The sequence below is a fragment of the Stegastes partitus genome, unplaced genomic scaffold (genome assembly GCF_000690725.1).
Source record: "Stegastes partitus isolate 25-593 unplaced genomic scaffold, Stegastes_partitus-1.0.2 Scaffold11, whole genome shotgun sequence".
In the NCBI taxonomy this organism is placed as follows: domain Eukaryota; kingdom Metazoa; phylum Chordata; class Actinopteri; family Pomacentridae; genus Stegastes; species Stegastes partitus.
The window spans coordinates 768,074-781,667 of record NW_007577742.1 but is presented as its reverse complement, the minus strand read 5'-3'; the positions used below and the strand labels follow the sequence as shown (position 1 = coordinate 781,667).

General features: G+C 38.8%; 1 protein-coding gene across 1 annotated transcript in view; it reads right to left on the bottom strand.

Annotated features, from left to right (window-relative positions):
* Positions 1 to 12,267, bottom strand: part of mtap (methylthioadenosine phosphorylase) — a 19,821-nt gene extending 7,554 nt beyond the window's left edge. Inside the window, exons 1-5 of the mRNA XM_008287110.1 lie at positions 12,163 to 12,267; positions 7,483 to 7,569; positions 7,288 to 7,346; positions 7,016 to 7,183; positions 230 to 332 (exon numbers count right to left, since the gene is read on the bottom strand). Coding sequence (XP_008285332.1) covers positions 230 to 332; positions 7,016 to 7,183; positions 7,288 to 7,346; positions 7,483 to 7,569; positions 12,163 to 12,186 — 441 coding nt within the window. The 5' untranslated portion in view covers positions 12,187 to 12,267. The remainder of the gene's footprint in view (positions 1 to 229; positions 333 to 7,015; positions 7,184 to 7,287; positions 7,347 to 7,482; positions 7,570 to 12,162) is intronic.
* Positions 12,268 to 13,594: the final 1,327 nt, after the last annotated feature.

Genomic DNA, 13,594 nt, shown 5'->3' with positions numbered 1-13,594 from the left:
ACACATAACCTGTGCATATGTTTTGTTTATGGGTGCCTTTAGGATTTTTAAGTTTCAAAAATGCTTTCCAAAATGAACTGCCTAACACTAATAGTAAGTTAAAATCAAACTTGCATGAGGTCTGAGGAGTATGAATATTTGTTTTTGTAAAACAAAGAATTGTGACAAATCCTAAGGAACACAGGGAGCGACATGTGTGAACCCATTTCATGTACATTTGTGGACTTACCTCTCTGGTTCTGTTGCAGAAAGGCTCAGCCATAGGGATGTGACACACACCTGGGGGACTGGTGGGCTGCCCGTCGTACAGCGTTTGAGATCTCTTGGTGGTCCTGGAAAAAAAAAGAAAAGAACATAAAGCTTATTAAAAGTTATCTTTAAGGGAACCCAGACAAATTACAGATACTGTTTAGCCATACCCAAATGAAATAATGAATTTTCTTTACTTGGCAAATGCCAAACTTATGATACTGGACAATAAAACAAATACTTTTTTTGTTTTGCTATGAAAAAAGAAAGTATGAAAAGAAAAAACTTAGTGGAAAGATATAAAGAGACTGATTACATCCAAAAACATGAGCAATGATTTAATGGTAGGCTGTCATGACTCAAAATTATAGTGGATGATTAACTTACACAAATAAATGCAGTTAACCATTTGTCTTCTTACTGTTCACTGTATGCCTCTATTAGTTTTAGATCAGTGCTACTAGCACCTTTAACAGCCACCAATCCAAAAGTGACTCACCGTAGTTGCTGGGCTCTTATCTGGCAGTTATGTAATAATTGCAACACTTGGACAAAATAATTATGAGAAATACTGATGACATAAACTCAAATGATATCAAGCAGCAAGTCAGCAACAATTACTGTGTCATCACAACCATACTCTTCTAAACCAGACAGAGTTTTGATGATTAAACTAATAAACATGGTTTCCACATCTCTCAAGATTAGAAAAATATTAACAGATCAGCAGCAGAATGGTCTCAGGCTTCACCCCAACAACTGCTGTGTCCTGCTCTGCTGAGTCAGTGGAGGTGCAACAGGCACAGCGCCAGCATGTCTCCTATTGGTAATCTATGGAGACAGGTCAAGAGTACACAAGAGACTGATTCACTCCCCCCAGTGACCTGAGAACACGAGGGTTTCCCTGTGGTCTATGCAGCTGATAGCCCTATTCAATGACTGTAGCAATCCATACGGCAAAGACCAGTCAGCTAAGGCAAACGACAGCACATCGTTAGCTTTAAGACAAGGAAGTCAGCCAGTCTATCAAGAACACTCAAAAACCATCAAACACTCCGATAAAGCTGGCTCTCATAAAGACTGCACAAGAATTGAAGACCAACAGTTCCCTCTGCAGCAGAAGACGGTTTCATTATGAGTTGCCAGCCTCATCAGCCCACATCAGTGCTTCACAGAGTTCAAGTAGCTGACATATCCCAAGATCAATTTTAAGAGGAGACTGTGTGAATCAGGCCTTCAAGACAGAATGCTGCAACCACTACTGAGGCTCGGCCAGCAAATACAAGGAATGGAAATTAGATCAGGAGAAATCTTTACTTTGGTATAATGGGTCCAACTTTTTGATGTTTGATTCACCTGCTGTGTCTTTGTGAGATGCAAGGAAGCTGAATGGATGTTATCTGTACGGGTGGTTCCCATTGTGAAGCATGGAGGAGCTGTGATGGTGGTGAGGACGCTCTGCAGGTGACACTGATGGCAAACTAGTATTGCAATAGTGTAGATTTGTTTTTTGGCAGAATGATGACCCAGGACACATCTAGGTTCAGAACCAGTGCCGTTTCAAACTCTGGCCTCCACAATCATCAACCTTAACCCAGCTGAGATGATCTGAGATGAGGTGGACAGTAAAGTGAAGGAAGAGTAGCCAACAAATGTTCATCAGAGGCGTTGGAAACGCTCCAGCAGATGATCGCATGAAGCCGATCTCGAGAATGAAGGATGTGCCAAGTTGTTAGCAAAAGGTTGCTACTGAAAACAATCTAAAAGTTGAAACATACTTTTGAGCTGTATACACTATGTTGCCTATGAAATACATTCCAGTTCATTTTGTGTTTATATAGTTTTGATGCCTTTACTGTTGTTCTACAATGTAGAAGAATCTGAAAAGAATGAAAAAGGAGTAGGTGTGTCCATACGTTTGATGGGACTGTAGATCATTATATCATGGGCTAATCAAAAGGATTTTTCAGCAATGCTTATTCATGGTGCAACTTAGTTTTTCTTGTTTTCCCACGGATTACAGAGTCATCACGTAATTATCTTAGACATCTAAAATATGAACGTCTCAGCAGCGTTCTTTCAAGTTGATGCCCAACCCTTTCTCTTACTCAGAACCCTGGCAGTGGAAGACTATAGTCAGTGTTTAAATATTTTTCCGCAAGCTGCAGCTCTGCCCTGCTACAAGCCAACAACACTGGTGTGTGAGATAACCGCAAGCAGAATACAATGCTTGCTTATGCAATAGAAATCGAGTTACCTTGGCCTGGCATTTCATTAGAGTCATTATTGCAGAGAATGACTCCCACACCCTCTAATTATCAAATATGTCTATTATTCCTGGATTCCAAAACAGATGTGCTGCTGACAACTCTACATTACATACATACTGTGAAATATCTCCAAAAGCTTTGGAAATTTACAGCACCATTCTGATTTTAGAACGAATGATACAAATAATAACATAGTTTGTATGAAAGTGTATCATGTATCCATTTTAGATTTAATCTGCGTTTCTGATTTAGATTCTGTTGATGCCATTTAATATGTTGTGCATCAAATCACTGTAATATTTAAGCCAAAAATAAGCTCTAGCCCGACAGTCATTTAGTTTTATTTTTTTAAATACTTATTTTTATTGTTGAAATGCATAACCCATCATAAACTTTGATGTTAAGATGCTATTTAGCCAGTATAAGGAAATTTAGCATTTTTATCACATGTAAAGATCTGCTACAGTCAAAAGCCAAGTGAAAATGAAAAGAAAATAATCTATAATAATGATAAAAGTATTGATTTGGAAGCATACTGCAAAATATATTTTAGGACAGTTTGAGACATTACGGTTGAAATCTGACAAAGCAGACTCTCATTCAATGGCAACCAAGTGGTTGGTTTGTCAACAGCGAGTAAGGAGAGGTGAACACAACACATAAAGTGAGGCCTTCAGAAGCATGCTGTCACATGCTGTCGGACAAGTCTGAGCAAGTCCCAACAAGCAAGTTCCTCATTTCAGATAAATAGGTCTTGTTTGTGCTTGATACTGGTACTTCATTGACTTCACCAGCACAGGCAACAAAGCTGCAGGCTACGTGATGCAGCCGTGTGCATGTGTACAGGGTGATACACTGACACGACTGTGAGACAGCAGTTTACTACTCGTTTCCAATTCAACCAGCTGTATGCCAACTCGTGAGTAATAAATAAGCCGTTCTACTGAAACAGCACCTCTCAGCAAACATATTGTGTTACTTAATGAAATTTGTATAATCAGCCAAGAGTCGTGTGCAACACTCCCACGGGTGATGCTCTTTGTACGCCACAAAGGAAGTATATATATGTACAAGCCCTGAGGTCAGAAACTGTACCATTTCCCATGACGCTGAAAGATGTGATCAGGTTGACCAGCAAGTTATTACAATCTGAGACAAAATTTGTAGCGTGTTGAATGGGTGTGGATTTCATGTGGTTTAGCAGTGGACACAAAGATATGGGCATTTATTATAGATCTAAATAAGCACAGCAGTCAAGCAGCCTGGTTAATTTGTGGTCATGGCAGAACATTTAATATGAATCCTACCTTCACAGAGGTGAGAATGTTCAGTTTTTGTTGAAACTGTTTCCCACAGGTTTTGACAAATCTGTATCTGGGTCACTCTTAAGGATGTTGTTGATATGCACTCCATTAAACAAAGAGGGGTTTCTGTTGTTTAACATACCCTCAATGATATAAATAGAGTGGAGGAAAAAAAAATAACAGAAACATCTGCACCACAAATTCAGCCTCTCTTTGCAGGTGGCAACAGACTGCAGTGAGTAAACCCAAGGCTGAAACTCACAGAAAGTAATACACCGAGTAAGACAAGAGAAATACAGGAAGGAGCCACAACTGTTTTCAGAAATATTTCTGTAGCAAAGTGTACTTGATAATCCGTCATGCTGGTGTTGCCACCGGTGGAATGTCCCAGTTACAACATTTCCAATAGTCACTGAAGCCCGAAGGAAACGGTGACACTTGAGAGTCAGTCAAAATATCCAGCTGATGGTAATGTTTGTTTTTTTTCTCACAGAACAGAAGAGTAACAAATATTAGTTTTGACAGATAATGTTAAACTTCCCCTTTTCTCACTCAGCTATCTGGACGTCGTTTGTCACTCAGTAACACGAATCCTGCCAGTGAGACGTGTGGGAAGGTGCTACGCCTGTGGTGCAGTAATCATACGCAGCCAACAACAACAACAACTTCTGACAGATGTTCAAGTCTATTTAAAGAAACACATGTATTCAGTTCACAAAACCAGCCTTTCTTTTATAAAAATAAATAAATAAATAAAAAAAATCTGCAGACAATGTAGCCATTTTATTCACATAAATTCAAGACTGTTTGCAAGATTGAATCGCAAAAAGGTCACCTTGCTGAGCCCTGAGAGGCATGTGATCGTAAAGAAAAACATCGCGGAATTTACACTATTTATCACAACCAGAAATCTGAATCATCAGATTTCCAATTTTTCTGTGTTCCTGAAACTACTCTGTGATTAAATCTAAGTTTAAAATCCTCATAATTCATCAAATTCACTTTAGTCGACATAAACCCATGACACACTCAGCTGTCTTGAAATTCCCAAGAGATTAATCAAGTACATTATCTATTTTTGTTTTGGTTGGCTGAACCTGTACAAACTGCCAGCTGTGTTCACACAAACCAGACAGGAGATGAGAACGGAAAGAAATTAAAAACGTAAGTAGTGAAATTTTCTTCAAGTATCAGTAGCACCTGTGAGCAATTCAACTTCAGGTTTTTCATTTTTTATAAAACTATTTATGGCAATTTAATTGTGTCATACTGCATAACAGACATTTTTCAGATTCTTTCTACTTTCCATACAGGTGCAGGACAAAAGAAAAAAAAGTATGTATGATTTAGCTTTTTTGCTGTGGTGGACGATGCATCACTAATCTAGCTGTTTGAGGGTACACTGACCTTTAATGCTATACTTTAAACTCTAGCAAAACACATATTAGCATGATGCAAAGGTCTCCTTTGGTATGAAAATGAAGGTACCTTAGTGTCATACAAATACATTTATCCTAAGACACAAGTGAGATCACACTTTGTATCGGAAATAAACACGTTTTTTTCAAAAATGGTCGCCAATGCGCTGAAAATACTCTAGAGCCCATATCTTTGCTTTTGTTAAAGGTATAATGACAAATTTGGTGTCAAAGTGTACATTTTTGGGATCAAGGAATCCAATAAAATAGAGTCAAGTTTTTTAAAAAAAAACAACAGTTTTCCTCTTACCATGACAATTGGGGTTAAATATGCACATTTCACATAAGAAAAAAAAAGTTGTGTCATCAGAAGTTCCTGGCAACTGGGCTTCCTTCCTACGAGTGGATCTGAACAAGCAGGAGTTGTTCATGGAGCTGGCCAAAAGCTTGAAGCTCATGACACTTCCACAGGTATTGGCGTAGAAACTAATAATGTATGTCTTGAACTGTTCTGTTACATGCTGTAGCTGATAAAACTGATTTTACTGGCATATCCTCAGTTACACTCAGACATGCTATCTTTCTTGTTCCAGTAAAAGGAGCTCTTTGCCACTGTGCTTGAGGACTGTGGAAGTTCACCATCTAGCATTGACACTGATGCACCGGCCCCATGCACACATGAGGAAACTGATACACAGATTTTCCTGCATGTGGCTGCTACTACTGTTGCTGGACATTGTCATGATTGTCCAAAGCAGTGACAGTGATGTTGTAGTGCTGGCCATTGCCACCTTTGTGGCCCTTGGACAGAAGATCGGCAAACTCTGGATTGCCTTTGGTGTACGGTGCTCCTTCAGGTACAGATCATTTCATTGTATTAGCTCTGATTTCAGTAGACCAATCAATAACTTTTTTTTTTCCCCTTACCAGGTACTTTCCAGCACCATGCAAATGGTGCATGCAGAGGCTGCCTTGCATGTCTCTCTGGTGATGTCATGGCTCATGTTCCCACAGTGGGGCACACATCTAAATAGAAAATCATCTCACTGATGTATTTACACTAAACTATTAGTCTTCATCACTAGAACATTGTAGGTATGGCATTGCCTCCTTATAAACTGTGACCATAGTTATGAACTTGTTGTCTCACTACTCAGCTTCTCTGCATTTATAATACACATATTCAACACTTTAAATTGTTTATTTATTCAATTATTATTGAGTTGTGAATGGACTGTGTTTTTGGCATGCATTTTTTAAAATAATAAATTGCATATTTTACCCTCAAGTTAGGAGAATATTATTGTTTTTTGTTTTGTTTTGTCTTGGAACCTATTTTATTGGATTCCTTGACCCCAAAAATGCACTCTTTGACATCAAGTTTGTCATTATAACAATAACAGAAGCAAAGATATGGGCCTCTCAAGTATGGTGAGCAGCCATTTTTAAAAACAGCCGCCAAAATGTGATCTCACTATTGTCTTAGGATGCATTTATTTCTATGGCCCTAAGGTACTTCCATGCCAAAGAGGCCCTTTGCATCATGACCTGAAGTCAAAAGTCATTTAACCTCCCCACTATACGTAAATGACTGTGTGACATTCTCTGAGACCCTCATTTTACTCCACTACTCTTTATCTTTATTCTCCTCTCAGTCTTAGGACATAATTACCCTGCAATGAGTGGCTCAGTCCTGGGAGCAAAGTGAAAAAGAAAAAAAAACAACAAAAGCCAATATCTGAATCTTTCTGTGCTGGTGTCCCATCCCACTGACCTGTCAATGAACTGATCTATGATGACAATATCTCCTGGCTGAATCTCCTCCCGCAGTGAGCCGCAGGCCGTGGTGACCAGCAGATGTGTACACCCTTCTTCTCTGAGTGCCCAGATGTTGGCCTGGTAGTTCACGTTGGATGGCATTATGGTGTGTTGTCTCCCATGTCTGGGAATAGCAAAAGTCATGGTTGCATTTATACAGGGTTTCTATGTTTGACAAATGCAAGCTTTGTCCACTAGATGGTGCTCATAGAGAACACAGTTCCTTACCTTGCCAGGAGCACACACTCTACATTTTTTATCTTCCCCAGTATCAGGGCATCTGATGGCTGTTCAAGAAGAGCACAATAATGTAGTTCTACACAACAACATTACAGTGAGGAAGTATTTTACATGCAAATAAGCTCAAGGACAACTTATTCTTTATACTGCTCTGTTTTGACAGTCGATGGAGACTCAACTAACCTTTCCATATGGCGTGTCAACGTAGCGCTCGGTTCTTCCCTCCAAGATATCTGGATCATCAAGACCTGAACCACCAATTATTCCGATCTAGAGGGGGGGAAAAGTTTTGACCTTTTCCTTTTCCGTTTATTTTTTAACTTGGTTTTTTCCGGGTTTCCCCAACTTGGAAGGTTGTTTTTTTTTTTTTTTTTTAAATATAAGATAGTATGTTTAATACTTCCCAACAATCAGTAACAATAATTGCTAAGAATATTCATAACTTAATTCATCATCTGCACATGTTTTTTTTCCCACCTACTTACAGAAAACATCAAGTCTTTTCTGTAGAATGAACATTATTAGGCCAACTCTTATCGTGATGGCCCACTGGCAGGTGTAGACGACACAAAAAATGCTTCCAAAATATAAACATTCATCAACTTCTTCATCTTACACACAAAACAGGACGCATTTATTTTTTGTTTCTAACTTTTTCATGTAATATTTTTTGCTTGTCAATTTTTTCATTTGGGCCGATGGAGATATTTCATTTTAAAACCAGGAGATACTGGTAATGATGTTGATATTGTGCATGCCAACAAAAAAAGATTTAACAGTCTCTTGCTTGCAGGATTTACTGCCTCAGCAATCATTTTTATTTAACAGGTGCAACCATGTCTTCAGACAGCCTACTATTTTATCTTATACTTATTAATATACTTATATATGAAAGCCAGGCTGCAAGGTGGAGCAGTGGTTAGCACTGTTGCCTCGCAGCAAGAAGGTCGCCAGTTCGCGTCCTGGTGAGGACACCCGGGATCTTTCTGCGTGGAGTTTGCATGTTCTCCCCGTGCAGCGTGGGTTCTCTCCGGGTTCTCCGGCTTCCTCCCACACAGTCCAAAAACATGTTGAGGTTAATTGGTGATTCTAAATTGTCCGCAGGTGTGAATGTGAGTGTGCTTGGTTGTCTGTCTCTAAGTGTAGCCCTGTGATAGACTGGCGACCTGTCCAGGGTGTCTCCTGCCTTCGCTCTAAATCAGCTGGGATAGGCTCCAGGCCCCTGTGACCCTAGTGAGGAATAAGCAGTGTATAGATAATGGATGGATGGATAGATGGATGGATGGATGGATATATAAAAGCCTTTAGTAAATTAATTTTAGGACTTTTTTAATATCTCCTAAAGCCTTGTTTTGAAGTAACTCATTTAAAGCATTTTCTAGATCTGTAGAAACCTTTCATCTGTACACCAATTTAAAAACTCTAATAAAATTAAACTCTGCAGATTGTGTGTTGCCTAGAGTTTGGAGAATTATAAGTAGTTCTACAAACTGTATGACATACTGACAAACTTCCAAAATCTGATGACAAGACCTGATGCTACGAGAGATCATTGGGTTTGTTTGTACGTGTTTACTTTGCTATTTACAGCCAGTTAACGGTATTGCTCGAAGGTAAATGTATTTACTCAAGTAGTGTAATTATACATCAGCATCTTAATGTGTTTACAGTCCGTTAAGAGTGATGCTCGAAGGCAAAGCTATTTACTAAACTAATATACTTATGCTGAAGCTTTACTATAGTTAAAAGGCAAATATGCAGAGGGCTTCACCTACAATTATTACCAATTAATCATTATTTTACTCCATTGTCGGAAAATCATTATGTTTTGAAAATGTGAAAAAGAAAGGTGAAACAAAATTAAAAGCTTTGCCAACGTTCTGTAATCAAGTGTTTTTCATTGTTTTTTTCGTTCACGTAAGAAGATGCACACAAAAATGTTTGGCATGACTTGACATGCTTAAAAATGACCTCTACTGCTATTATTGCCTCATCAAAAACAGCTGCAGATTAACTTCCTGTTAAAGGAGGGATCAAATAGTAGAATCACTGCAGCTCTGAAATGCTGGAGAGTAAGATTTGCAGGCGTCTCTGTGGCACAACAATGCTTCAGTTTGCATTTTGTGACACATTTGACCTTTATCAAACATTGTAGCTACAATTTGCATTCTGCACTTTGCCCATCTTGTTAACTGTTCAGCCCTAACTCAAAGTTTAAGATCAAACCACCTCGTGTGTTAAATTGTGAAAACTTGTTCCACGTTCAAGCAGATACAGCGCTGGATGCATCAATAATAAGCAAACTACAGTAATACAACATATAACCAGCGGCGACTTCAAACATGGAAATAGTTTCAGTTGATGTAAATGAAACCAGCATTACGTGACGTCGGTCGGCTGTGTGGTTTGTCCACAAACACTCAAAAGACACTGTTTGTCTTGACAGAGGCCTCTCCAGCAATCATATCACACCTTTCCTGTCTGTTGAGTTTTGTTTCATTCACTGTGTTCTACAATTTCACATCTATTAAGAAATAAAAAGGCCAGTAAACATACAATTTTACTGCGATGAAACGGATTATAATTAATGTAATACGAGTTGTTTTGTTTTTAAATGTTACCAGGAACTTTGTTTGTTACCTGCAGCATCATCAGTTACTGAAGTCAAGATATTTTTCTATCCTATTATGTTCATTATTATTTGGGAGATTTGTCCATTTGACAGCAGGATATTTGCAGCAGTGACATTTGCTGCATATATGTCATAACATTACCTCTCCAACCATTCAACTGACTACCAAAATTTCCATCTAGCCTTTACACGACAACAGCTTGATACAATCCCTGAAATCTGGTCATGGCTTTTGTAGTTACTTTTGCGAATACTTGTAGTTATGGAACATTTTCATTTGCTGCTTTAAAATCTTCCTGAAGCTTCTCTTCTTATATTGGTGGCCTGATTTTGCTTATTTTTTCTCTCTTACCTCTTTGCTTTTATGGTTCAGTCTCCTTCTTGTTTCTAATCTAGTCATGGCTTTGACTTCGCTATTCTGTTCATGGGCTGCGTTTCAAATCCCTGATCCATGCATTTTTGTTCATAATTACTAACTGTGTGTCTTTCCCTCTCATAGTTTGTTCTTTGTCCTGTCTGTCCTCTCTCTGCAGGTATTTCTGGCTCTGGAGCAGCACCAGCGCACAGATTCGTCCAGCGTTTCTGCTGTTTTTTTTTGTTTGTTTGCTGTCTGTTTGTCTTTGGTTCTGCTGGAGGTCTCTTTGTGTTAAAACTGAGTTGTTCCTCTCCACTGTCGCCAATATGAACAAGAAACCATAAAATAAAATACTGTCAAATGAAATAAAAATGAAAAAATAGAGAGAATAGAATAGAAATATTTTGTTAAGGCCCAAGGGGAAAATTGGCTATAACGGCACAAAGAGTAAAATTACCACCACCATAAATACTGAAAAAATAAACAATAAGAAAATATAAAATGTAAAATGTACAAAGTGTAATAAGTAGAAAAGTCCTATTTGAAGTGTAGTGCAAATAATGTGCAACAAAAGTGTGCAGAAGGAAATTTCAGTGAGAAAATATCCATCCATTATCTATACACCGCTTATTCCTCACAAGGGTCACAGGGGGGCTGGAGTCTATTCCAGCTGACTTAGGGTGAAGGCAGGGGACACCCTGGACAGGTCACCAGTCTATCACAGGGCTACACTTAGAGACAGACAACCAAGCACACTGACATTCACATCTACGGACAATTTAGAATCACCAATTAACCTCAACATGTTTTTGGTGTGTGGGAGGAAGCCGGAGAACCTGGAGAGAACCCACGCTGCACGGGGAGAACATGCAAACTCCACGCAGAAAGATCCTGGGTGTCCTCAGCAGCGACTTTCTTGCTGCGAGGCAACAGTGCTCACCACTGATCCACCTTGCAGCCCCAGTGAGAAAATGTGATATATAAAAATAAAACACACAAACACCTGAAAAAAGAAAAAAACAAACAAACACTTGCTCACAGGTGAATCTTTGGATTTGTTGGTTTTCATGCATATTATTGTAGGGTCATAACTTTTATTCAAAATTGGTTAGATTGATCTCTAAAATACCGTGGGGTTTTAACCTGAATAATAATAATAACCATAATCACATTAAGTGGTCTTGGCCGAGCTTTAGTTAATATTACTGTAGGGTCTTAGTCGTTTATTTAGTGACTGTCCATATTTAATATTACTGTTGGGTCTTAGCCTTAATAATAATAATAATAATAATAATCATTGTCACGTTAAGTGCTCTTAGCCTTATATTTATTATTAGTTAGGTCAAACTCTATAATCCTTAATCATCCTGTAGGGTCTTCTCCATATATTTACATGAATTAGGTTACTCTCCATATTTAATCATACTGTAGGGTTCTTTATACATTTTTGCAGGGTTTTAATCCTTCATTTTTGAATTAGTCAGGTAAATTGTACTAAGAGGCACTTTGGCCCATCGTTGTAAATGTACATTAGAAGTAAGTTGACTGGTTGTCTGACAAGCCGCTGTCACGCTGCGGTGTCCGGCCATGTGCCTCGTCAGCTCCACCTGGGATGGAGGGACCCTGGTGGGACCTTTACCCGCTTTACCGGTACCTCGCTCACACACAAACCCCGCAGTTAGCCCGCATACGTTAGCGTCACTTCACACACATGAGCTTCGCTAAGACGATGCTAACACACACACACCGGAGCCTTTTTTTTTCCCCGGCAGTTTGTAACGGCGGCACATCTGGCCGGAAATTATCTTCGCTAACGATTACTCTGCAAATGCACACGTGAAAGTTTAAATGTGACAGTAAATTATAGGTTATTTACCTTGATGGGCAGCGTGGACGCCATGACGACTGTTTTCTCGTCTGTTCAAGCGGAGATTTGAACAAGTTCAGAGGCTTTATAGTCTCTACCGGGTGTTCCGGTTGAACTGGTGATCCACGTTAACTGGTGATGTTTGTTGTGTTTACGCTCCAGATGTTCCGTTTCGCAGATTCGTCACAACCAGACCCGCTTGTTTGTGAATACAAAGACAAATAAGACATTTATTTCTATGTAGACCACGGAGGACTAGGAGCATGCCATTAAATCAAACAATCTCAAACATACAGCCACAGTCTGATCTCCATATGTATAACCTGTGTGCTGATGATATACAGTGTTTCGGCTGAGTGGGAATGAGAAACCAGCCTGTGAATAGTGAAGTTTTATTTATTGTATTTTTGAAGAAGTGAAAGAAAAATGATGATGTTTATCGGCGAATTCTTCTTTATGTAGCATCTTTATCTTGACACACCGGCAGGCAGGTCTGGTTGTGACGAATCTGCGAACGGAACATCTGGAGCGTAAACACAGCGAGCACCGCCACTTGACCTGGATCACCAGTTGAACCGGAACACTGGCCGATAACAACATCCGCGAGCACAACGGACACGTTTCATGAGTGCATTTCAAAATAAAAGTCAGGCGACGGACCGCAAGCTGTTGGTTTCAGGATACAGTTGTCCTCAAATGTATTCATACCCTCCCATTAAAGACGGAAATACATCTGTCACTGAAATAAGTTTAAATTGACAAAAGTAATAATAAATGAAGATTTTATGAATATCATGACATTGCTTTTGAATTGTGGTTCAACTGAAATATAAAAAAAACAAACAAGCATGATGGGACCTGTAAACTAATATTTTGTTAAACAACCCTTTGAGCCAATCACTGCAATCAAGTGTTTTCTGTAACTCTCAGTCAGACTTCTGCACCTGTTGACAGGCATTTTGATTTTAGCCCACTGCTCATCAGCAAAGTGCTCTAATTTGTCCAGGACAACCACAATTCAAAAGCAATGTCTTATTTCATTATATTATAATTTAGCTAATTTTTATTTGTTATTACTCTTTTCAGTTTGTAGTTATTTGAGTGACTATTGTGAATTTTGCCTTTTCTTTAATGGAAGGGTTTGAATACATTTGAGGACGACTGTCCTTGTCTTTTCTGTTTTCCAAAGCAAACAATTATTTAATCTACATCAACTTTGCAGGATGTCGTTGGTATCTATTTACCTCATCAGATTACAAAAGTCCACTTCATGTCTAACCTTGAAATATCACATTTAACTGTAAGAGTAATAATTAACCAATGTTGTGCCAAAAAAAGTGATTATCTGCCAAGCTATCTTTCTGCATTATTTTTTACCTGCTCTGTGCCCGAGATTATAAGCAGATTTAAAACAGATTTAAAGGTTTAAAAGGGGATTGCA